Here is a 25,509-nt window from a genome sequence, read left to right as displayed (position 1 = left end):
GGAAGTCGGCAGCCCAAGCTAGCCTCTGCCTCCCTGTGTGCTCAGAGAGGCAGCCGCCTGTGTGTGTGGACACGATGCCCGAGGGTCCCCGTGTGCCGACGGCTGTTTCTTTGCCGTTCTCTTTGTTTAGCCAGGCGCCCCCTCACGGTGCTGCCGCAGCTCTGCAGAGTCACTCTGTGCTCGCCCCATGCTGCTGCACACACATGGGTGTGCTGGCGGGGTCACACGTCAGACCCCCAGGGCGCCAGCGGTCCCGGCAGGAGGGTCTCCCAGCTGCTGTGGCTCGGTGCGCTCGTTCCCGGCCTGCTTACTCGACGGTGGGCCATGCTCCTCTCCCGCCAGAGTGGGCACAAGACCAACCCCAGGCCAGCCTGCATGCAGTTCGCTCTGCCAGCATGGTTTCTTCAAAGTCGGGAAGAGCACAGAGCCTCGTGGTTGGCTCAGAGACATCAGGAAAGCCAGGGGCAGCTTGGGAGGATGGGCCACATGCCAGGGCCACGTGACGTCCCCCCGCCTGCTCCCCAGCTCCCTCCTTAGCTGTCTGATGCAGCGCGTGGCCCAAGCCGACGGCGACCTTGGGAACGTGCGAGCCACGCTGCTGTGTGCAGGGCTGACGCTGGGCCAGGCGGCCTTAGTGCCGCTTGTGTGTGTTCCAGCGTGGGGAGAGAGGCCTGGCCTTGGCAGAAGGGGTCCCAGTTGAATCACCAGGGCAGACCACTGATGGGTGTGGCAGGGGCTGGCACACAGTCACTCCGAGCACCCCCGGGGCAGGGAGGCCCCGGGCCAGTCTGCAGCCGTGCGTGCGGTCAGTGCAACCTCCCTGGAGGAGTGAGCGAGGGGACCCACTGCTGCCTTCTGTACCCCGGGCTCGGCCTCCCGTCCCCCAGTTCACAGACGAGAGCACTGAGTGGGGTGGGAATGGGACGTGAGTGCATCTGGATACCGGGACCCCCGCATGAACCGTGCTGCACCAGCATTTTTGGGAAGTATCCAGCATGGGGTGTTGGAAGGAGACGGGAATGGGAAGCTAGCCCGGGCGGTGGTGGCCAGAGGCACATCCGCGTTAGGTGCGAATTGGCACGCACGCATCCCCCGTCAGAGTGCCTGGTGTGAGTTCTTTACTCCGTCTCCCGTCCAGCTTCCCTCTGTTGCACACTCTGCGAGGCTCCTGCCACCCACAAGGAAGACTCGGACGGGGGTCCGGCCTCCTGGCTTTGGCCTGGCCCAGCCCTGACCGTTGTGGGCGTTTGGGGAGTGAACCAGCAGATGGAAGAACTTTCTCTGTCTCTCTGCCTGTCAAATAAAATGAAAAAAATAAATACAAAGTAAAAGAAAAATCCCAGCCCCACCACTTAGCAGCTCTGGGGCTCTGGGCCCTGGGTTAGCCTCTGAACCTCCTTTACTGTGTGCAGAATGAGAATACGTGGAAGTTAGATTTGCCTCAGAGTCACGGGAAGACAGACCTCTGACAAGCAGCCGTGCAGTGTGCAGCTCACGGTGAGGCCCCAGCCGAGATCCAGCCGCTGTTCCTGCTGGCTCACTGTCGCCATTATTCTGTCATCACCGTGCAGTTGTGCCGCTGCTTGCTCACTTGTGTGATCTCACTCACTTAAGCGTCACACGTCTTGACAGTCATTACTGATGCCGTTGCCCTGGTTTTGAGGATTCCAGGCCTCAGAGAGGTGAGGTGATGTGTCCCCACTCACTCAGCTCCTCCCAGGAGGAGGAGAACTACGGCCCTGCGTGTTCTCCAGCGTCCGTCGGAGGCGGCTTCCCTGGCTCAGTTCAGAACAAGCCGTGCCTACAGGCAGGCGCTGCTGCCGGGGCTTGTTACGAGCACAGAGGGAAAAACTGGCAGCAGACCTTGCACCGTGGGCTTTGCATGGTTTATGCATTTATTCCGTTGCACGGTCAGAGGAGCGGGGGTCAGGGCTCCTCCGTGGGCCAGCCTGCCGTTGCCTAGGGCGTTGGTGCCAGAGCTGCTCGCTGAGTGCTGTGCTGGGATCTCTGACATCTGCCGCCACAGTGCCCACCGTCCTGTCCCCTGTCCCCCCACCTGCTGAGCGAGTGCCACAGGCTGACAGCTGAAGGAGCGCCCTAGGTAGAGCGCTGACACTTGGCCTCCAGAGAAGTCAGCGCTCCGGACCCTTGGCCCTTGAGGCCCCAGGGAGCTCGCCTCTCTCCCTGGGTTCTCGCACCCAGCGCCCCTGGCCTAGCCAGCCTTACTTAGCCTTATGAAAGACAAGGGGCTGGTGTAGCGGGTACTGGAGCTTCCAGCAAGGTCTGCAGAAGTTGTTTTTAGTTGAGTCCTGTCTGGTGTGGAGCATTGTAGAGTACCAGGACCAAAGTGCTGAGGTTTTCTGTCTAAATTTAGAAAGTGAAAACAAGCACGTCTCGGGGTTTGTCTTGGAGGAAGTATTGATTTGTTGCTAGAAAGGAAACTTTGGGGGAACCAGGCCCTGGGGTGAGCGAGCAGAGGCAAAGCCTGACCCGGCTGCGGCAGGACTTATGGCCAGGAGCACCGGTGCTGGGAAGGGCTTCTGGGGATCCAGGAACAAGAACTTGTTTGGACATTTCAGGAAATCGGGCCCGTCCTGGCCAAGAGGTGGTTCTCCCCTTTGCTTCCTGCCCCTGCCGAGCACCCGTCCTGTGCCAGTCCTGCCAAGGAGCCAGGGTGGTCAAGGGGCAGAGGGTGCCAATCCCAGCCCGTGGGGAAGGCTGCCCTGGCTTGCCCTGACGGGCCGTCCCCTGCCTGTTCCTCAAGTCGTTCTGAGAAGCCCAAGCCTGAGAGCTGTGTGCGGCGCTCCCTGCCACGCGGTGCTCCGTAGACTCGCTGCTCTCTGCCATCCGTAGATCTTCATGAACGTTGTGACAGCCTGGCATCAAGGGTAGATACTGCGTCAGGGGCGGGCATCCCACGTCCCAGTGCCTGGGTGTGAGTCCGGGCTCTATTCTTGACTCCGGCTGCCTGAGAATGCACGCCCTCGTTGGGTTGCTGTCACCTACCTGGGAGACCTGGATGGAGTCCTGGGCGTTTGGGGAGTAAACCAGTGACCAGGAGTTCTCTGTCTGCCTCTCAAAGTGGTAGTATAATGATCATGCATAGACCTGCTTACAGATAAAAAGCAGCATTTTTAACACTTTTTGGAATTACATTGTTCCTAAAGGATTTGGTTTCTATTTTGCTAGTGCATTGCCCCCTGATTTGTTAACGCCTGGAATTCAGGAGTCAGTGTGGCCTTGAAGGCCAGGGCCGTCTGCTGGAGCGGCACTTGGAGGGGCTCTCCACCCGGCAGCACCAGCACTGCCTGGGCATGCGTCAGAAATGCAGGTGCTGGGGCTGCCCCCAGACTGGCTAAATCCGGAGCTCTGAAGCATAGTGATTGAGAACATACGAGGAAGAGCACAGAGGCCCCGAGTCAGGGTTCAGATCTCACCTGTGCAGTCACTGGCTTTGTGACCTGTGCGTGTCACTTGACCCTTAGCCTCCGTCTTCCCATCTGTAAAATGGGGCTCTGTGAGAGCTGAGGGAACGTGCATGAGGAGCGCCTGCGTGGTGCGCCACACGCGTGCTCATCGCGTGAGCGTCATCACTCGCTGTCCTCGCGGCCAGGCTGCAGGCAGTCCCGGGTTGTCCAATGAGCAGGGAATCCCCGCGCTCTGGCCGTGCCGCTGAGTGACAGCTGTAGCTGCGAAGGCTTCTTTCACGGGCTGAGAGGGTGTTTATGCAACCCCGTATCCTGTCCTAGCTGTCACCGAGAGCCGCTGGGGACAAGACTGCCACGTGGCGGTTTGAAGGTGGTGCCCTTGGCGGTGGTGCTGAGCTTTTTCTTGTTCTGTTCCCAGAAATTAACTTACACCTAGAAGGCATTTGAGACCAGGGACTTGAAGGAGGCTAGGCTTCGGTGAAGTCGGTCTTTGAAGAGCTCTGCAGGAAGGGACACGACTGAGTTTGGGGTTGGAGCCTGGACTAGAAAAGGGGGTGGGAGCCACGCTTGGGAGGAACCCGCTTCCTGCTGGCAGGCGTGAGCCAGTCTCCTGGAGTGTTCCCTGGGAGTGCGCGTCTCTGCCCGCGGCCTGCTTCGACCGCCCGGCCCCTGGCAAACAAGCTGCCGTGCCCTGCCTGGCGGCCTGCCTCACCTGTTCCCCAGCACCCGCCGTGGGGTTTGCAGTCAGCTCTTGGGTTTGGTTTTGTTTTTCATTGATGTCTAATTAGTAGTTGTGACGAATTGTGCCGGCCAAGCAAATGATACCTTTCCTAAATGATGCCGTGGTGTTGTGGACAACAGCGGCAGAATTGCTATTTTAAATGAGATTTTGTAAAATAAACATACACCCCAGTGACAGGAAACGGGAGGCGGATGATTGGTGCTCCGGAGCCCACGCCTCTGCTCGCTGCCAGACAGCGAATGGACAGCTTGTTCTCTGCCCTCTGAGGCCGGGGCAGGACTGCTGTCCACACCGAGGCCAGGGCTACCACAGAGACGAAAGCAAAGCTGCCGGACCTCTGCGCTGCAGAGTGGGCCTGCGCAGACGGGTCGGGGACTGGGACATCGCTGTGCGGCCAAGGACTCGGAGCCCCTGCCATTGTACGAGAGGGATTCTAAAAGCTCGTGAAGAACGAGTTAGAAGAGAAGCACTTAGTGCAGTGACCCGGAAACCACTTGGGATACCCACATCCCATACTGGAGTGCCTGGGTGCGAGTCTGAGCTTCCCGCTAATGCATTCCCTAGCAGGCAGCAGGGGCAGCTCAAGTCCTTGGGTTCTCGCCACCCATGTGGGAGACCAGATCGGGATCCGGCCAGGTGCTTGCCTCCTCCTGGCTTAGCCCCAGCTGCTGCCAGCATTTGGGTGGTGAACCACTAAATAAGAGCTCTGTGTGTGGCTGTCTGTCTGAAATAAAGAAAGTTCTTCTTTAAAAAAGCTTATTTTGCTGTAAAAAGTATTGAAATCCATACACGGTTTTTCATATTATGCATTTCTCATTAATTTTTTGAAGATTTCATATGTATGAATTTCAAAAACTTTCGTAACAAAGTGAATTTATCTTTTAATTTATTTTACTTGAAAGACACAGACAGAGATCTCCCATCCACTGTTTGACTCCCCCAAAGCCTGCAGCAGCCAGGACTGGGTCAGGACAAAGCCAGGTGCCCAGAACTCAAGCCGAGCCTCCCGTGTGAGTGGCAGGGGCCTGAGACTTGAAGCCATCACCTGCTGCCTCCCAGGGTGCAGAGCAGCAGGGAGCAGAGCCAGGATGAACCCAGGCACGCACGCGGACACGAGCGTCCAGGCGGCGTCGACTGCAGCGAGTGCCAGCCCGCCAATTCCATTTCCCGTGAACTTTCCGCAGGCCGCCAGTAGCCACCATTGTCTTTGCAGTGGGGAGGGCTGATATTTGGGGATGGGGAGGAGAACCTAGACAGCAAGTGTTTTTCCAGACTATGAAGTGAAGACTTGAGCCTGCCTGCTGAGATGTGGTGACTCTCTGGGTGAGCACGTGTTGTCACCTGAGGTGAGGGACGGGGAGGGAGCAGCCGCGGCGGGTGACCGTGAAGCAGCGTGCGCCAGGAGGCAGTCGCTGCCCCTTCTCACTGTGGACTGGGGCAAGGACTTCGTTTTTCCGACCCTCGTTTTTCTCATGAGCTCCTCCCAGATGCAGAATTAACAGAGTCGTCGTCGATGTCATAAACAGGAGGTGGGGAGTGGGTCAGGACAGCTCTGGGCTCAGTGAGCACTCGGCGGGGGCGGGGCAGGGGCGGGGCAGAGCTTCCAAGATAGCACGGAGCCCAGCCACGTTCCCCGCGGCTCCTCATGGGGCCTTGCACACTAGGGCATCCTTGGCCGCTCGGTGAACTCCGCTGCTCCTGGGTGCAGGTACCAGCTTCGAAGCCAGGGGATTGGTGGCTTTCTCTCCCGTGTGCTCCAGAGGCCACCACCTGCCACCCATCTGGGGCTCCAGGAAACCCAGGCGACTGCTTTTCCTTCACCTGGTGGTGGCCCCTCCAAGGGTAGGATCCCAGTGACTGGGCTGCTGAGACACTGGGCCTTCAGCAGCCTGTGTGGCTTCAGGGCCCAGTCCTCTGTCTGCTGCCCACACTGTCCCTGGTGTCCCCAGAGGCGATGGGGGCACAGCCTCAGCGCAGCTCAGTGTTCAGGAGGGAGCCGGCTTCCTCCGAGTCTCCACCCCGTGGGCCTGTAATCTTGGTGGTGCGCAGTGGACTCCAGCTGCGGAGAGCGGACTCGGCGGGCAGTGCTGAACCCCACTCTGCCTGGCAGGGCCGGGGGTGCGCTTCGGGAGTCAGTCTTTCACTCGACGACACCGTGCATTCTCCCAGGTTCTTCAATGGTGCTTTCCTGTTTTCCCTCACCTCCGGGTGTAGAACACAGAAGTTTCAGAGTGACGATGCAGCAAAACATCTTTTTAAAAAGTGATAAAAGGGGCAGGCATTTTGCATAGCAGATAAGACACTGTTTTAAGATCCACTTTTTGAAAGAGAGAGGAGGGACAGAAGGAGAGAGAAAGAGGTGTTCTGTCTGCAGTTCACTCCCCAGATGCCACAACAGCCAGGGCTTGGCCCGGCTGAAGCCTGGAGCCTGGAACTCCATCTGGGTCTCCCACATGGGTGGCAGGGGTCCACACTTGGGCCGTCATCTGCTGCCTCCCCGCCCCGTCAGCAGGGAGCTGGATGAGAAGTGGCACATCCAGGACTCAGACAGGTTCTTGTATGGGGCTGGTAGCTCAACCCACTGTGTCACAATATCAGCCTCTAAAATAAAGTTTTTTAAGAAAGTTGTTGGGCCCGGCGCTGTGGCGTAGCAGGTAAAGCCGCTGCCTGCAGTGCCGGCATCTCATATGGGCACCTGTTCCAGTCCTGGCTGTTCCACTTCCGATCCAGCTCTCTGCTATGGCCTGGGAAAGCAGTACAAGGTGGCCCAAAGTCCTTGGGCCCCTGCACCCTCATGGAGACCCAGAAGAGGCTCCTGGCTCCAGGCTTCAGATCGGCACAGCACCGGCCAGTATAGCCATCTGGGGAGTGAACCAGCAGACAGAAGACCTCTCTCACTTGTTCTCTCTCTCTCTCTCTCTCTCTCTCTGCCTCTGCCTCTGCCTCTCTGTAACTCTGCTTTTCAAATAAATAAGTCTTTAAAAAAATAACTATCTCCAATTTTCTAAAAAGTATATTTATTTATTTTGAAAATCAGAGCTACAGAGGGAGAGACAGAGATCTTCCATCCACTGATTCACTCCCCAGATGGCCTCAACAACCGGAGCTGGGCCAGCCTCTGTTGCTTTTCTCAAGCCATGAGCAGGGAGCTGGATTGGAAGTGGAGCAAGTGGGACTCAAACTGGCACCTCTGTGGGATGCTGGCGTCTCAGGCAGTGGCCTTACCTACTACGCCACATTGCTGGCCCTAATTATCTCTATTTTTAACATTAAAATTAAATATTCAAGACTGTATCAGAATGTGGACAGAAGTGCTCCTTAGCTGCTATGCTTTGGTGTCATTTTAATTTCTACCATCAAACAAGTACTTTTGAAACTACAAGTGAAAAAAAAATGAGGGAGGAGTTTTGGCGCTGGGGAAGTCACAGGAAGAAGCGTGGCCCCAGGGCTCCCTCCAGGGAGCCACAGGGCACCTGCCGCTGCCTCTGCTCTCCGGAGGCCCTGACACCTGCGCTTGTCTCTTGCAGGGTTGAGCACGGAGGGAATCTACCGGGTCAGCGGGAACAAGTCAGAGATGGAGAGTCTGCAGAGACAGTTTGACCAGGGTAAGAGAGCGCACGTGTGGCCCCGCCTCACCCTGCCACAGGGGAGGGGCATCAGAGGCCCACCCCTGCAAGGCTTCATTTCAAAGACTGGCCCCAGTTTCCCTGACTCACGCCCGGGGGTGAGCGTCATCTTGGGCTTGGGCTACACAAGTCAGGTTGAGGTGCTGAGCCCACTTTGCCAGGGCTGCCTTCCTCCCAGAGGCCCTGCCCAAGGGATGGCCGGGGAGCTGGGGACAGTCTCCGCAGCACCCATCCTCCAGGCTGTGCCAGCCCTGAGCCCCTGCCCAGGCCCCAGGCCAGCCCCGGGCAGCATCCCTGGCTCCTCGAGGTTCCTCTGGCATCTCCCAAGCCCTGGGTTTTCCTGCTGCTTCTGCCTGGCCTCACTCTCCCACCTCCCTTGCAGACCACAACCTGGACTTGGCAGAGAAAGACTTCACAGTGAACACGGTGGCCGGGGCCATGAAGAGCTTCTTCTCAGAGCTGCCGGACCCCCTGGTCCCGTACAGCATGCAGCTCGATCTAGTGGAGGCGCACAGTGAGTCCTGGGCCTGGCCCTGGGTGGGGCGGGGTGGGGGGTGGGCTGTCGCACCACAGGAGTGGGTCGTGCCTGGGAAGGGACACTCTGGCCCCTGGAGCTGAGGCTGACAGACGGAGGGAAGGGAACTAGGCAGGTGCCCCAGGGGCACTGCAGTCCGGGCGCGGCCACTGCGTGTTGTGAGCGTTCGTCTGATGCTTCCTCCAGCACGCCGCTTTGGTGCCAGGCTGGGGTCGAACCCCTGCCCCTGCTCCCCTGCCCTGCTCCCCACCCTCCTCCTGCAGCTGAGAGGAGATGAGGAAAGTCTGGGGGCGGGGCCATGGAAGAAAGGCCTCCTTAGCAGCAGGTTACGCTTTCCAGGCTGCCTGCGCCGCTCTCCCACCTCGGGCACGGGAAGGTAGCAGTGCCCTGCCCCAGGCCAGCTCTGGAGGGAGAGCACAGCCAGGTGGCACCGGCCAAAGGGTCGCTTGGTGCCGCTGCACATCAGCACTTGTGGGTGCCGTCTCCCCTGCCCCACCAGCTGTCCCCGCTGGCCGCCTCCCGGAGGTGTCTGTCCACCTAGAGGCGTGTGGCCTCACCAGACAGCCTTTCCCTGGATTTTGTGTGCTGCCACACGCGGCCTCGCCTCTCGGAGCGCCGCTCTGCATGGCATTTGCTCCTTTTAGCCAAGGGCAGTCGCCCTGCTTGGCACCTCTGATGGGCCAAGACCGACACTGCGCCCGAGGGTAAGGCAGAGGGAAGGAAGCTGCTCCCCAGGCCCAGGGCCCCGCTGGGAGAGGGAGTCCCCAGCAGCGCCGTGAACCCCAGGGCGGCTCCGCGTGCGAGCTCTGAGAGGCACGGTGGAGCCTGCCGAGGCCCCGGGTTTCGCGTTTCCTGTGATGCTTGTCTCCTCCACACGGGCGCCGCCTTCGCCTTTCTCTGCCCACACTGTGTCCACAGCCCCTAACGTCTGAGCCCACCAGGGCCCGGGTGGGAGCATGTGGTGCTGGGACTGCCCTCTGAGGTCGGGTGGCAGGGCTGCTGCCCTGCTACCACCCGGAGAGGGCTTCTCCCAGCTGCAGAGCGCAGGAGCTCTCGCTGGAGCTCGGTGCGGAAGGCAAGAGGGGAAGGTGTGCGCGGTACCAGCCGGCTGCAGGTTCCTGTCTGCTTTGTCCACTTGGCGCCATCTAGAGGTCTGTGGCGTCCTCGCACCTGACCGATCCCATTGTTTGTGCAGGAGCTGCTGACACCACACCTTTTTGGGTTTGGAGGGGACAGATGAGGGAGGTGCTGCTGATAGGGAACCCGCTGCCCTTCCGCGGGGCTTCCTCCGCTGCCACGGCCCGGGGCCGCTGCAGCCTGCAGAAGGGCGGAGGTGTCCTTCCTCTTCCCATCACGCATTTCCCGTGCCCCGCGCTGTCAGCCTGGGCTCCTTCCTTGTCTTGAACCTGGCCGGGAAGGGGGCGTGTCTCACTGACCTGAGACCAGTGCTGGGCCTGGCAGGGCAAAGTTAGTGTTCAGGGACATCACAGAGTGAAGATGGCCGTGCCCCAGGCCCCTGGCTGGGGGCGTCATCTCTCAGAGCGTCTGACCACCACGAGAGGCCCCAGTGTCTCCGCCACACGGCTTGTTAATCCCACAACTCACGAGATTCAGTGTTGCCAGAAATGGCCCACAGATGGATACTTGTGGTCAGTCACTGGTGGTTCTCCTGTCCCTCTCACCCCATGACCGCGGGGAGGTGCAGAGGGGAACAGCCGCTGAGTGTGCGCCAGCGCTGGGCCTGGCCTGGCTGTTCTGCCAGCCATCTCGTGTCACAGGTCGGCCTCTGTAGTTCTCACAGTAACTCTTTGTTGTTGTTGTTGTTGTGTTGTTAAAGATTTATCTATTTATTTGAAAGGCAGAGTTACAGAGAGGCAGAAGCGGGGGGTCTTCCATCCTCTGGTTCACTCCCCAAATGGCCAGAGCTGCGCCGATCCAAAGCCAGGAGCCAGGAGCTTCTTCTGGGTCTCCCACGTGGGTGCAGGGGCCCAAGGACTTGGGCCATCTTCTACTGCTTTCCCAGGACACAGCAGAGAGCTGGATCAGAAGTGGAGCAGCTGGGACTCGAACCAGCGCCCATATGGGATGCAGGCACTGCAGGTGGCGGCTTTACCCACTACACCAGAGCTCTGGCCCCCTCACAGTAACTCTTTTTTTTTTTTTTTTTAAGGCATAGCTAGATAGTGAGAGAGAGAGAGAGAGAGAAAGGTCTTCCTTCCATTGGTTCACCCCTCAAATGGCCGCCACGGCCAGCGCTGCACCGATCCGAAGCCAGGAGCCAGGTGCTTCTCCTGGTCTCCCATGGGGTGCAGGGCCCAAGCACTTGGGCCATCCTCCACTGCACTCCCTGGCCACAGCAGAGAGCTGGCCTGGAAGAGGGGCAACCGGGACAGAATCCGGCACCCCGACCGGGACTAGAACCCGGGGTGCCGGCACCGCTAGGTGGAGGATTAGCCTAGTGAGCCGCGGCGCCGGCCCACAGTCACTCTTAAGGGGTATAGTGTCACAGCTCCGTTTTGGAGAGAGGAAAACGGGCTCTCAGAGGCGACCCGCTGTCCCGGGGTCACACTGAGTGGCAAGCTAGGGCTGGAGTCCCCGCCCTCCGTGGGGGTCCACTGGGATGGCATGCAAGCTGAGCTGGGCGTGTTCACACATCTGCAGGGAGGCAGGGAGAAGGCTTCCTGGGGGAGGCAGCTGGGCCGCGGCCCCCCACAGGGAGAGAAGACTTGCTCTCTCCTCCCGCAGTGGCTGCCTGTCCTTTGCTCTCTGCACAGCCTCCCCGCTGCCTGTCTGCAGTCTCTGGGCAGCCGCTCCCACCAGACCAGCGCCAACTCCACCTCGAGGCTCTCTGCCTGCAGGGCCCTCGGGACGCCCTCATAGCTGCTCGCAGGATCCGGTCTCTTGGGGCTGGGAAGACCAGTGGTTTCCATCAGACGTCAGAGGGACCTGGGGCCCCAAACTGGGTCGGAGCACTGGCTCGTCTTTGTTCCCATGTGGCAAGGACACGACTTTGCTGGAGATGATTGATGACTGACTGCCAAGGTCGCCGTGCAGTCGGGCCTTGCTGCGCTCTGGGCTGCAGGTCACATGGCACTGCCCGTGGTGCTGCTGACCGTGGGCCCCGCCTTCCTCATGTCTGTCCCGATGGCTGTCCCCAACCCCTGCCAGGCCCTGGGTGCACTGGGACAGATGGCAGTGGACAGACAGTACCCAGCCCTGCCCCGGTCTGGTGGGGCACGAGACAAGCAGCAGGTTGTCCCAAGGTCATGGTTGTCCCAAGGTCATGCCTCAGGAGCAGGACAGCCTGAATAACCCATTCCCAGCCCGCAGAGTGAGCTCCTGGCTGGGAGCCTGGCCTTTGCTTTCCTTGTGGTCCAGGGGTGCAGTCCAGTAGCAGATTCAAGCCCGGGGGTGTGGCCTGGCTGCCGAGGACAGCGAGCAGAGTGGCCCGGCAGACCTCGGGATCTGCGTTGCTCTGTCCCTCGGTGCAGCCGCGGGCTGGTGTTCGCTTTGATGCCCTGGTTTGTGTGTGCTGTGAGAACTGCAGAGGGCCGGTCTCTGCGTGGCCTCTGGCTTCCCCCTCTCTGCTTCCCGAGTTCCTGGGGGCTCAGTTCCTCTAAACTGCCTGGTCTGCGCCCAGACTGTCTTGGTCCACTTGGCCCAAAACGCCTCTCCTGGACTTGCTGTCTCAGTTGACTGCCCTTGGGTTCAGAAGTACGATGTCGCTGCATGCTTAGCTGGAGAGAACAGCGCCCTGCAGGCCCCCGGCTGTTTCCTTTCAGAGGAGCTGCGTGGCACCAGGGCACCAGGGGAGGCTGGCTGAGGCCCACCCACCGTGGCCCTCGCCAGCCGCACCCAGCACTCGGGAGAGTGTGGCCCTGCCGTGCGCACAGGAACAGCAGTGGGCCCGTCCCTCCCACAGCCGGGCCTCACCCGGACATCTCCTGTGTGCCAGAGCCGCCACCTGAGCCTGGAGGAGAGGGCCGTGGGGCCTGAAGTGACCGCTCACCGGGACGGGCCTGCCGCAGGCTGCAGCACAGGGCCCGGCTTTGCTTGAGGAACCCAGCCCCCTCCTTGCTGTCCCCCTGAGCGCCTGGGCCGGGCAGCCTGGGGGAGGGAGAGGGCACTGGCTGAGAGCTGCGCAGGGGGAGGCGGAGAAGCCTTTCTTTCTATTTGTTTTTTAATTAATTTATTTGAAAGAGAAAGAGAGCAAGAGATCTACACACTGGTTCACTCCCCAAATGCCCGTGGCAACCAGGGCTGGACCAGGCCCAAGCCAGGAGTCAAGAACTCCATCCAGGTCTCCCACGTGGGTGAGGGTCCCAAGTACTTGGGCCATCATCTGCTGTCTGCGGCCTTCCCAGGGGCATTAGTAGGGAGCTGGACCCAGGGTCTCCGATGGGGACACAGACCTGCCAGGCTGCGTCCTAAGTGCCGTGCCGAATGCCTGCCCCAAGGAGACTTTTTTTTTTTTTTTTTTTTTTAAGATTTATCTGTTTATTTGAAAGTCAGAGTTACACAGAGAGAGGAGAGAGAGAGAGAGTGGTGTCTTCCATCTGCTAGTTCACTCCCCAATTGGCTACGACAGCTGGAGCTGTACGGTCCAAAGCCAGGAGCCAGGAGCTTCCTCTGGGTCTCCCACACGGGGTACAGGGGCCCAAGGACCTGGGCCATCTTCTACTGCCTCCCCAGGCCACAGCAGAGAGCTGGATCGGAAGTGGAGCAGCCGGGACTTGAACCAGCGCCCATATGGGATGCCGGCACTGCAGGTGGCGGCTTTACCCGCAATACCACAGTGCTGGCCCTGGGAGATTTCTGACAATGCCCTGTGACCTGTCATTATCCAGGCAGGCTCAGTAACCCTCACCCCACAGGAAGCAGAGAGAAGCGGACAGCGGCTTTGCCGGCCCCTTTCCTGCCTGCAGCCAGCAGTCGGGGAGGGGTGCAAGTGAGACTGCTCTTAGGCAGGGGTGCCACCGCACCGTGCCGTCAAGCGCCTAATTCAAGGACACACAGCTGCGTTTGGGTCGTGCCTGCCCTACAGACACCTGTGCTGGGCGTGCCCTGGGAGCCGGGCGTGATGCCTGAGGGAGGCTTTGAGCCACACGCGTGCTTCCCGCGTGTTCTCCCGACTGTGTTTCAGCGAACGGGAATGGCACCGGGCTCTAAGGCTCGGCTCTCCTGGAGGCATGTGTGCTCGAGGTCGAGCCCTCGACACGGGTCCTGTGTTCAGAGGGAGTGAAGCTCCACCCCCGCGGCCCATACTGGAGGGATGGTGCAGTCCAGCTTCCTGCCATGTGCCCTGGAAGGCCACAGATGGCATCCTGAGTCCTTGGGCCCCTGCACCCACATGGGGACTCAGATGGGAGCCCCTGGCTGTGTAAGGGCACTTGGGGAGTGAACACATAGATGAAAGGTATCTCTCTCTCTCTCTCTCTCTCACTCTTTCACTCTTTCACTCTTTCACTCTCTCCCCCTTTCAAGTAGATGAAAATAAAACTTTAAGATTTATTTCCAGGGCTGGCGCCGTGGCCCAGTAGGTTAATCCTCCGCCTGCAGCGCCAACATCCCATGTGGGCGCCAGTTCTAGTCCCAGCTGTTCCTCTTCCGATCCAGCTCTCTGCTGTGGTCTGGGAAAGCAGTAAAAGATGGCCCAGGTGCTTGGGCCCCTGCACCTACGTGGGAGACCAGGAAGAAGCTCCTGGCTCCTGGCTTCAGATTGGTGCAGCGCCGGCCATAGCAGCCAGTTGGGGAGTGAACCAGCAGGAGGAAGACCTCTATGTCTCTCTCACTGTCAGTAACTACCTCTCAAATGAAGAAGACCTTTAAAAAATTTATTTCCTTTTTTTTAAATATTTTCCCCCAAAGAAACTTTTATCTAAGGAATACACACTTAATGCTCTTCATTAGTACAACTTTAGGAAAGATTTATTTCTTATTTTGATTACTTATGTGGAGTGACAGGTTTTCCATGCGCTGGATCACTCCCCAGATGGCCACAACAGTTAGGGCTGGGCCAGCCCCAAGGCAGGAGCCAGGAAATCCAGCCAGATCTCCCACATGAGTGGCAGGGGCCCAAGTCCCTGGGCATCTCCCACTGCCCTCTAGGCGCAGCAGCAGGGAGCCGGATGGGAAGCGGAGTGGCCGGGACCTGAACTGGCGCTATGATGTGGGTGCTGGCGTCTAAGAGTCGATATGACTCACCCACACTCTCGGACCCCAAAATGCACCGGGCTCCATGCTTGTGCACCACCAGGAGCGCCCCGGGCTCCATCCCTACCATCTTTGCAGCCGCCCCCGCTCCGGGTCCTGCAGGTCTGCCTGGGGTGCCCCGAGGAGGAGCCGCTGTCAGCCGGCAGGGGCCCAGGGTCACACAGCTGCTTGGTGTTGGGGTCAGATCCGTGCCCAGGACCACCGCACTCCTCGGGCAGCTCCCCCACTGCGTCCCTCCAGGCTCCCCACGGATGCGACACAGGCAGGGAGCCCCGAACCCCTGTCAGAGGCAGCCTGTGCCCCCGGAGCAGTGAGGAGCCCTGGCAGCTGCCCCCGCCACCCCACCCCACCCCACCCCACCCCATCCTTGCCGCACTGGCCGCACTGCATGGCCACCAATCCTCCTTCCCTTGAGCCTCCTGCTGCTTTTCCCCGCCCTCGAGACACACTTCGGTTCCCAGCAACCAAAGCAGGCCAGGCCCTCCGAGACAAGCCAGGACCCCAGAGTGCTCCTCCCTGCCTCGGGCCGAGGGGGCTCCCTGAGCTAGACCCGGGGAGATTGGGTGCTGCTTCCCTCAGAAGCTCAGGAACCCCTGATGGGTCCAGTGTCCCCACTGAGAGCTGCCCCAGAACCCACCCGCTGCTCCCACGGTGGCCCCCTGTGTGCCGGCAGGGGCAGAGTCCTGGCCTCGTGCGGGTCCCTGTGCGTGGTGTGTGGGTGGCTGTGCAGTGCTCGCTTGTCCGGCCAGGAAGCAGGCGGCTCCTGCGGCAGGATGCCCGTCTCCAGGGGCAACTGGAGGAGCAGCCGGTGGGACAGTGGGCTTCTTTATGGCGGCATCTCTGGACGGCTCCGTCTTGGGCGGGGCCAGGAAGCCCCAGGCACACACAGAGTGCTGCCCTTCAGCAGGCCCGGGGTACAGAGGTCGGCCTGGCTCCTCGGCCCATGCCGCCCCAGGTGTACCAGCTCTGGGGAAGAGCAGGCTGGCCTGTGTGAGCCCCGAGCTGACCGCCAGCCCCACCCTGTGCTGCCTGGTACCTGCTCTGCGCCCAGAACACCCCCCCCGCCCCCCCCCCCCCCGACTCAGCCATGAATGTCTCTCCTCAGAAATCAACGACCGGGAGCAGAAGCTGCACGCCCTCAAGGAGGTGCTGAAGAAATTCCCAAAGGAGAACCACGAGGTCTTCAAGTACGTCATCTCCCACCTCAACAGGTAGGTCGCTGGCCGGAGACGGAGCGGAGACGGAGCGTGCGCTGTCGGGCCTGGTCCGCGCTCCCACCAGGGCCCCGCCCTGCTTCTGTCTGCGCGACCCCTCTTGGTGGGAGGAGCCGCGCCGGGGGGCGGGGCCGGGGCGCTCCGCCCTCACCGGCGTCTGCTGTGCCCGCAGGGTGAGCCACAACAACAAGGTGAACCTCATGACCAGCGAGAACCTGTCCATCTGCTTCTGGCCCACGCTGATGCGGCCCGACTTCAGCACCATGGACGCGCTCACGGCCACGCGCACCTACCAGACAATCATGGAGCTCTTCATCCAGCAGTGCCCCTTCTTCTTCTACAACCGGCCCATCAGCGAGCCCCCCGGGGCCCTGCCCAGCTCCCCCTCGGCCGCCGCGCCGGCCGTCCCCTTCCTCACCTCCACGCCCGTCACGAGCCAGCCGTCACCCCCCCAGTCCCCGCCACCCACCCCGCAGTCCCCGATGCAGCCGCTGCTCACCTCCCAGCTCCAAGCGGAACACACGCTGTGAGCTGCCTGCCGGGGCTGGGGCACCGCAGAAGCGGACTTCTCCCGGATGGAGCTGGCATCCGGCCTTGAACAAAGCCAGGTCGGCTGGGGCAGGGCCAGGGCCGCGTGGCCCACCCCGTCTCCTCCAGACCCCGCAGCCCGGCGCTGCAGACCTGGGGCTGACTGCTGGCAGCGGCCGTGAGCGCAGCCGCTGGACCTGGACCCTGTGAGGCCTCCCCCGCACCTGCGCCTCTGCGGAGAGGGGTGGGGTGCTGGCCCTGACCCGAGGCCTCCCTGAAGAGAACACTTCCCGTCCACCCTGCCCTCTCTCCACCCTCCGCGTCTGCGCACAGCCCTGCGGCGGGGGTCCCGCCACCCCGAGGTACATGCTGGGCCCCTGCCCTGCAGGAGGAGAGCCGGAGGTTGCGCGCGCCCTCCCACCCCTCCCGCAGCCCACCGCGCCGGCTCCAAGAGACGCCCAGAACGGCGGGACACTGGAAGAGACGGGCAGCCCTGCCCATCGCTAAGAGGAAAAAAAAGAAGAAACCCCGGACCTCAGAATCCGGCCCCTCCGCGGGGGCGGCGCTGGTCTGGGGGCCCCTTCCCCAGGCGGTGTGAGCGGGGGAGGGCGCCTGACACTACGTAGCTATGGGAACACTACTTGGAAGCGTGCGTTTCTGGTGTGTGCGCGTGTGCACACGAGGGCTGCCGGTGCTCACGCGTGGTGTAGAATGGGGTCCTTTCACCCAAGCCCTGGGGGCCACCTGGGGAGCAGGGATGGGGGCGGCCCTGGGGCCAGCGGGGCGAGCTGGCCCAGCACTGCAGCGCTGCGGGCTGCTCCATGTGGGGGCTGGGCGCTAAGGTACCCTCGGGAGGGTGGAGGGCCGCAGCCTGTTGCACTTTAAGTCTGCGTCTGTGGTCTGCTCCGGCTGGGCGGGGGCCAGGCCCCCACGCGCTCCCTCTGCTCCCGAGCCGCTGCGAGCTGCCTGTCTCCCTGTCTTCGCCGCTGGTGGCAAAACGTGGTGCTCGGGAACAGTAGGTCAGCCTCTGAGACACGGCGCCGTGCGCATCCTTGTCCTGCGTCCGCCCCTCCGGGCGGGGCTGGCTGCAGGGGCGGGCCGGGCCGGGGCGGCCGGGAAATGCCTCTCTGTCCTGCCGGTGCAGTCAGCTCTTCAAGGAAGCAAGGGCGCCGCCCCGAGCAGGCGCGGAGGAGCCCCCCCGCCCCCCCCCCCACAGCGCCATGGCCCTGCCCCAGGCTGTGCCCTCTGTGCTGCTGCCGGTGGTTTCTCGGGTGCAGGGGCTGGGGAGGGGTGCGGGACACCTGTGCTTCGTCCCCTTCCCTTGCAGGGTTCCGGAGCCCCCTCCGGAGGCCGCCTGCCCGCCAGCCCAGCTCAGCTCCGGCTTGCAGGGACCCGAGAGCCTGGTGCGCGGAGGCCCCTCTTGTTTCTGTTTGTCCTGCCCGCTTTGTGCGGCTGCGGCTGGGGCGGGAGGCCACCACAGCCCTGAGTCGGCACTGCCTGTGGCTGGCCCTGGCCCTGGCCCTGGCCCAGCCAGACAGTGCTCGCTGTCACCAGGGGTCGAGCCTGCTGCTGGCTTCCACGGTGAGCCTCATGGCCGCGGCCGGGGATGCCACAAGAGTGGGAACATTGGTCACAGAGAGGATGGGCGGCTCGCGACCTCACTGGGGATTGCTGCTGTGTCCACACTGGGTACCACACAGGCTGGCCCACCGGCTGTCCATCACTGAGTTCCTTCTCGCTGTAGTGGCTGGTTTTGCCCCAGTGACCAGGAGACAGAGGGCGACACAGGTGCAGCTCCCTGGTGAGAAGGGGCTGGGAGGGAGACCGAGGCCAGCGGCCCCCTCATCAGACCCCCAGCAGCCACTGTGTTCGTGTGTGGTCAGGACAGGGCGTAAGTTATTGCTTGCATAAAAGAGAATCCTGTTCCCTGTGTACATTTTTAAAAAAGGAAATGTCTCGGACTCGTATGGGAATAAAATGTGTTGGAAAATTTGGACCAGCGCTGCTGCGGCTTATTTTTCTGGTACTTGTATTTTCACATGTTAAATGATCTTTATATATGTTGAATTAACAAATATTTTGAGTTTCCTGAGAAGAACAAGAACTTATCCACGGTGTTGAGATGTGTTGGTAGTCTGGCTGCGTGCCCCGTCCTGTTCTGCAGTGGAGGTGTGGCTGTGGGCGGCACGCCTGGGTTCCGTGGGACCCGCAGCCGGCGTCGGGAGCGGCGGCCGGGAACAGGGCCCCAGCCCCGGCCCCGGTAGTGCATGGTCAGCCTCCACGGCTGAAGCATCTCGGACAGAGGTGTTTTTGTTTGGTTTTGTTTTTTAAAATCATGTATTTGCTACAAAGTATTGTACTTGTCTCAATGGGAATGGTGTAAAAACTGAAAAGGCCTTATGTGATATGTATAGTTAATAAATCAATCTTGTAAAAAACCAAAGCGGAGAGAGATGAAGGGGGCCCTTGGCCCCCAGCCCCCGCCTGCTGCTCGCCCTCTCGCGATGACCCATGGACCCACGCAGCCGGGATCACAGCTCCCCCTGGGCAGTGCTGAGGCCACACTGCTGGCCCTGGAGTCCACCTGCTGGGCAGTGGAGGTGGTGCCAGCAGGGCGCCGGGCAGGTCTGGAGCCGGCTGCCACGAGGGAAGGCACGAAGGGGCACATCTGTCCACCAGCACCCAGGAAGGGGCCTCGCCACCGGAGACACCCCGCCAGGCCCCGAGAGAGACCTGTGCTCCCGCTCCCCCCTCGCCCTTGGGCTTCCGAGTGCCTGCTGTCCCAAAGGACAGCTGCAGCCGTCTCCACACGTGTCCCAGCTGGTCACTAAGTCCCCCACACCCTAAACCTCCTTCCCCACCCCCATCTACCCTTAACGTGTGGCAGGAGCAGGAACTATTCCAGGTACAAGGTTCCTTTTCCAGCGGTCACGGGGGACTCTCGCCCCACCTGCACCTGCCAGTCTGCTGCCCCTCCATGTCCAGTGCCCTTTGAATGCAGTTGGTTACTTCTGGCAGAGAGAGAAACAAATTTTCCATCTGCCAGTTCACTCCCCAAATGCAGGCGACAGCCAGGGCTGGGCCAGGCAAAAGTCAGGATCCCAGAATTCAATCTACATCTCCCACGTGGGTGGCAGGGACTTAAGCCATCACCTGCTGCCTCCCATTAGCAGGAAGCTGGAGTTGGGAGCAGGTCCAGGACTCAACTTGGCACCCAAGTGGGGTCCCAGCCAGTGCCCCCATGCCCGCCCTCCTTCCCCCCGCCACAGTCCCCATGGGATCCCACGCACCTCTCCCTCAGCTGCTGTGGGCATTTATGAAAACCTCCAAATCACTTCACATCTCTTGATTTTTAAAAAGACTGGTTATTTGAAAGAGTCCCAAAGAGAGAGAGCATCCATCCATTGGTTCACTCCCCAAGTGGCCAGAATGAAGCCAGGGGCTAGGAACTTCATCCAGGTCTCCCACGCGGGTGCAGGGACCCAAGCACTTGGGCCATCTCCCGATGCTTTTCCCAGGCCACGGGAGCTGGAGTGGAAGTGGTGCAGCCGGGACTCGAACCAGCACCCATGTGGGATGCCGGTGCTGCAGGCCACCAGTTTCACTGGCTACACCACAGCGACGGCCCCACACGTTGCTTGTTTTTTAAACTTGCTAGATAGGCCGGCGCCGCGGCTCACTAGGCTAATCCTCCGCCTTGCGGCGCCGGCACACCGGGTTCTAGTCCCGGTCGGGGCGCCGGATTCTGTCCCGGTTGCCCCTCTTCCAGGCCAGCTCTCTGCTGTGGCCCGGGAGTGCAGTGGAGGATGGCCCAAGTGCTTGGGCCCTGCACCCCATGGGAGACCAGGAGAAGCACCTGGCTCCTGGCTTCGGATCGGTGCAGCGCTGGCCGCGGCAGCCATTGGAGAGTGAACCAACGGCAAAAGGAAGACCTTTCTCTCTGTCTCTCTCTCTCACTGTCCACTCTGCCTGTCAAAAAAAAAAAAAAAAAAAAATTAAAAAAAAAAAAGATAAACTTGCTAGCATATCCTCCCGGTATACAGCTGGCACTCATACGTGTGCTTACAGGAATCCTGAGCTGGTGTTCAAACCTTGGGTGCTTACCTACAGGTACCTCTCCAGCCACCTGCTCCATCCAGAGTTTGGGGGGCGGGGCATCTGCAGGAAGCCTTGGGAGTAGTCCCCCCAACCAGGAAACTTGGTGGCCTTGTCCTGGACTGCAGGCCCCAAAGATAAGCCAGCCTCTCCCTACGGCACCTCACCCACCCCCCTTGCCTCCTGATCCCTCCAAACCTGTGCGTTTCCAAGGCTCCCCTCCCACCCACTGAGTGCCCTCCAAGTCCCATCTCCCCTAACCATGCTGCCAGCACCATCCTGGCCTAACCCTCAGCCTCCTCCCATGCACCCCTGCGCGGCCTGGGGTGGGGGTGGGGCCTTGAAAATGCAGATCAGGCCGAGCCACTTCCCTAACACCTGCTGGGGCACCCTGGGCCCCACAGGCTCCTGCGGACCTGCCCGAGAGCCTGACCCTGAGCTCTCCGCCCCCCAGCTGCCTGCCTACCTCCGGCTCTTGGCACATGCTGCTCCCCCCCACACACACACTTTGCCAGCCCCCCACCCCTTTCCTTCTCCGGATTTCAGCTCCACAAACTTCCCTGGGGAAAGCCCTCCCAGAGCTCAGACCAAGACAGATTCTCTTTTGCTTTCTAAGGAAACGTTCTTGGGATGAGCATTTGGGCATCCCATACCAGAGTCCTGGGCGCCAGCTCCCAGCTAGTGCGCACCCTGGGAAGGCAACGGATGGCTCAGTGCCTGGACCCCTGCCACCCACGGGGGAGACCCGGATGGAGTTCCTGGCTCCTGGCTTGGCGCGCTGTGCTCCTCCCTGCGGCCGCCAGGGGGCAGCAGAGCGCCGCGGCCCCGCCCGGGCGGCCGAGACCCGGGAGAAGAGCCACCAGCCCCTGGCTGTGGCGCGGGGTGTCGGAGCCCGAGATGATAAACTCAAGGCTTGCGCTGAGGCACTGTGGAGCCACGGACGAGGGCTGAGCAGGGCAGGCGGGAGAAGGAAGTGGGGATTCCCGAGATGCGGCTCGCGGGAGCCTCCAGGTGAGGACTGCGGAGGCTGCGGGCGGTGTAGGCGGTGGCAACGCAAACAGCGTTCCTAAGAGCTACCGACCAGGGGACCCCTGCGAGGCGCCAGGCCCGGCTCTGGGCAGTCTTCACCGCTCGGCTCGCAGTACTGTTACACCCATTTCCCAGATGGGAACACTGAGACACAGAGGGCCAAGTGGCCCGTCCCACATCACAGGCTAGGAGGTGCTGTGGAGCCTAGCAAGCCCATGGCGCGCGTCTGCGTCCCGGGAGGACTCCAGGGGACTGGGAGTCAGCGCTGAGGGTTCCCCGGGGAGAGCTGAGTCTCCACACCTGCTCCTGCCTCTCAGGTGCACAGCCACAACCTCCCCACGCACCCTACACCTGGGTCCCCCCACCGGCCAGCCCCGCCCCCACACCTGCCCCTGCCCCTGCCCCTGCTCGGACCTCGTCGCCTGCTCCTATCTGGCCCTTCGGAGCCACCTGCCTCCTGCTCTCAGCCCCACTGCTGCTTCTCTGCCCAGCAGCCGGTGGTGACCACTCCTGGCGCAGCGGGCGGAGCCGCCCTGTGACGCCTGCAGCGCCAGCATCGCACAAGGCGCTGGTTCCACTCCCGGCTGCGCCACTTCCTACCCGGCTCCTGCTGTGGCCTGAGAAAAGCAGTAGAAGATGGCCCAAGAGCTGGGGCCCTGCACCGACATGGGAGACCTGGATGAAGCTCCTGGCCCAGCCCTGGGTGAAGCAGCTGATGGAAGACCTCTCTCTCTCTCTCTCTCTCTCTCTCTCTCTCTCTCTCTCTCTCTCCTTCTGCAACTCTGCCTTTCAAATAAATGAATAATAATAAAAAAAAAAAACCAGGCTCCTGCCCAACTCGACCCCTACCTGATGCCTCCCAGCCTGACTCCAGCCACACAAACTGCTCCCCAGAGCCCACCCAGCCCCACCGGCCCCCGCTCCCCTGCTCCTCGGGCCCACCCCAGGGCCTTTGCACTTGTCCTGCCCTGCCTGGAGGACTTTCCACCCATTCTCCACGCATCTCACATGCCCTCGCAAGCTCAGGGAACTACACAGCGACCACCTGCCAGCTCCTCTCTGCCGTCTGTGTGCTGGCTCCCCCCACCCCCTCCGTGAGCACAAATCTCCCTCTGCCCCTCGAAGGGCTGCTCCTGGCGTCTGCCCAGCCCCAACACACAGTGGGTCTCCTCACATTTTTAGGACGCAGGAATTGCACTGGCTCTTTACAGCGAGACATTGGGTTTCTTTCCTAAGGGGGCCAGCGTCGGGGCACAGCGGTCCCGGCTGCTCCACTTCCCATCCAGCTCCCTGCTAATGCGCCTGGGGAGCCGCAGGGGATGGGCCAAGGGCCTGGGAGACCCAGGTGGAGTTCCAGGCTCCTGACCAGCCTGAGGGAGCCCCAGCTGTCGCTGCCACTGGGGAGTGAACCAACGGATGATAGGTCCTTGATCTCCCTCTCTCCTCCCCTTCAAATAAAAGAATGTTTTTTTAAAAAATAATAACAATTGCAAAGGCTGGGAGACGTAAATAACGCCTCCCTTGCCCGTTCCAAATCCCCTTTAAAAGGCCCCCCTATCCCATCCTCAGCGGGGCTCTAGCCGGGTCTGCGCTGACCTGGCCCGGCCCTGCTGACCCAGCTGGGGGGGGTAGGAGCCGCAGTGAGGCCCTGCTGGCTGCGGGGAGGGCGGGCGGCCCGGGGTGCACAGCTGAGCGCGTGCTCGGGGCGCCTCCGCCCAGCCTCCTCTCCATCGGCCCAAGTCCGTCTCCCCACGACCGGCGGCCCCGTCCTGCGGCCAGCCGCGGCCTGGTCCGCGGCCCCGCCGCCGTCTCCTCCCGAGTGAGCGGTAGGAACTGTGATTTGTAGCAATCCTCTGCCTCTCCTGGCTCGCTCCGTGTCCCTACACCCTGCGCCCCGCCTCCCAGCCCCCGGGACGCCGCTCTTCTAGACAGGGTTGTGGGAGGGTAAGCGCGCAGGGCCTGGGTGAAATAAGGCTGGGGGCACCAAGCGCACTGGGGTAGGGGCTCTCCTTTGCCCTAAGGAAACACGGGAGGCTGGGCTCTTTAAAAAAAAAATGTATTATTTGAGAGTTAAGAGAGGGAGAGGCCCGTGCCGCGGCTCACTAGGCTAATCCTCCGCCTAGCGGCGCCGGCACACCGGGTTCTAGTCCCAGTCGGGGCGTTGGATTCTGTCCTGGTTGCCCCTCTTCCAGGCCAGCCCTCTGCTGTGGCCAAGGAGTGCAGTGGAGGATGGCCCAAGTGCTTGAGCCCTGCACCCCATGGGAGACCAGGAGAAGCACCTGGCTCCTGGCTTCGGATCAGCACGGTGCACTGGCCGTGGCGGCCATTGGAGGGTGAACCAAGGGCAAAAGGAAGACCTTTCTCTCTGTCTCTCTCTCACTGTCCACTCTGCCTGTAAAAAGAGAGAGAGAGAGAGAGAGAGAGAGGTCTTCCATCCGCTGGTTCACTCCCCAAATGGCCCCAACAGCCGGGGCTGAGCTGATCTGAAGCCAGGAGCCAGGAGCTTCACCCAGGTCTCGCATGGGGGTGAGGGGGCCCAAGCACTTGGACCATCTTCTACTGCTTCCCCAGGCACATTAGCAGGGAGCTGGATCGGAAGTGGAGCAGCCGGGACTTGAACCAGCACCCGTATGGGATGCCGGCACTGCAGGCGAAGGCTTAGCACATTGTGCAGGTAGACAGAGCTACCATCTGCTGATTCACTCCCCAGACGCCTGCAGTGGCCAGGCCAGAGCAAAGCCAGGAGCCAGGCTGCATCCTGGTGGGGCCCCGACTACTCGAGCCATGGCCGCTGCCCCCCACCCCCACCCCCACCCCGCCCGGGTCTGCATTAGCAGGGAGCTGGAGCCAGGAGCCGGCGTCTTCCCTGCCAGGCCAGGCACCCTTCCACAGTGCAGCAACCATGTGGTGCCCCTGGCCCCGGCCCCCCATGCACCTGCTCTCCACAAGCCTTGGCCGCCAGGACCCCAGCCCCAGGTTTCTGCTGGTCACCTGCTCAGACCTCAGGGAAGGGCTCCTCCTCTCTGGCTCCAGTGCGCCACCTTGCGGCTGGCGTGCGCGTGGGAGCAGCTGTGCATCTTGATTACCCCCAGTTCAGAGGTGGGGACAGTGGGGCACAGCAAGGAAGCGGCCGCGCTCACTGGGGCGGCGCCTGCCGGGCCTCCTCCTTTACGATGGGCTGTGGGAGCCGGTGGGGTGCAGCGGTGAGGCCGCCGCGTGTGAACCCACGTCCCCTATCGGAGCGGCCAGGTCCACTCCCTGCCACTCCGCTCCCTGCTGATGCCCCTCGGGAGCCCCAGCCTGGCACCCACAGGGGAGACCCGGATGGAGTTCCTGGCTCCTGGCTTTGGCACAGACCCGGCTGTTGCAAGGATCTGGGGAGTGAACTAGTGCATGGAAGATTGTCTCTCTCCTCCTCCTCCTCTCTTTCCCCCTGATCCTCAGCCTTTAAATTTTTATTTTATTTTTTATTTTATTTTTTTCCCAGAGTGTCTTGGCTTTCCATGCCTGAAATACTCTCATGGGCTTTTCAGCCAGATCCGCATGCCAAGGACTGATTCTGAGGCCAGAGTGCTCTTTTTTTTTTAATTAAAAAAATTTTTTTTTTAATTTTTTGACAGACAGAGTGGACAGTGAGAGAGAGAGAGACAGGGAGAAAGGTCTTCCTTTGCCATTGGTTCACCCTCCAATGGCCGCCACGGCCGGTGCACTGCGCTGATCCAATGGCAGGAGCCAGGTGCTTCTCCTGGTCTCCCATGGGGTGCAGGGCCCAAGCACTTGGGCCATCCTCCACTGCACTCCCTGGCCACAGCAGAGAGCTGGCCTGGAAGAGGGGCAACCGGGATAGAATCCGGCACCCCGACCGGGACTAGAACCCGGTGTGCCGGCACCGCAAGGCGGAGGATTAGCCTAGTGAGCCGCGGCGCCGGCCAGCCTTTAAATTTTTAAACATTTAAAGATTTATTTATTTAATTTGAAAGGCAGAGTTACAGAGAGAGAGGTAGAGGCAGACAAATCTTCCATCTGCTGCTTAGCTCCCAAATGACAGGATCCAAAGCCAGGGGCTTCCTCCGGGTCTCCCACGTGGGTGCAGGGGCCC

At 61.2% G+C, this 25,509-nt stretch overlaps 1 protein-coding gene and 1 long non-coding RNA gene across 2 annotated transcripts in view; both read left to right on the top strand.

Moving 5' to 3' along the window:
- The window catches only part of ARHGAP35 (Rho GTPase activating protein 35), a 116,673-nt gene extending 97,944 nt beyond the window's left edge, over window positions 1-18,729 (top strand). The window contains exons 4-7 of the mRNA XM_051837363.3: window positions 7,698-7,775; window positions 8,179-8,310; window positions 15,650-15,755; window positions 15,931-18,729. Coding sequence (XP_051693323.1) covers window positions 7,698-7,775; window positions 8,179-8,310; window positions 15,650-15,755; window positions 15,931-16,288 — 674 coding nt within the window. The 3' untranslated portion in view covers window positions 16,289-18,729. The remainder of the gene's footprint in view (window positions 1-7,697; window positions 7,776-8,178; window positions 8,311-15,649; window positions 15,756-15,930) is intronic.
- A 2,487-nt stretch (window positions 18,730-21,216) lies between these two features.
- Window positions 21,217-22,231, top strand: LOC138846725 (uncharacterized). The gene is made up of 2 exons (XR_011384275.2): window positions 21,217-21,392; window positions 21,905-22,231. It is a non-coding gene; the product is annotated as an uncharacterized LOC138846725 (long non-coding RNA).
- Window positions 22,232-25,509: the final 3,278 nt, after the last annotated feature.

The sequence above is a fragment of the Oryctolagus cuniculus genome, chromosome 18 (assembly GCF_051225735.1).
Source record: "Oryctolagus cuniculus isolate XC-2025 breed Fujian yellow rabbit chromosome 18, ASM5122573v1, whole genome shotgun sequence".
Lineage (NCBI taxonomy): Eukaryota > Metazoa > Chordata > Mammalia > Lagomorpha > Leporidae > Oryctolagus > Oryctolagus cuniculus.
This window is presented reverse-complemented; position numbering and strand designations above follow the sequence as displayed.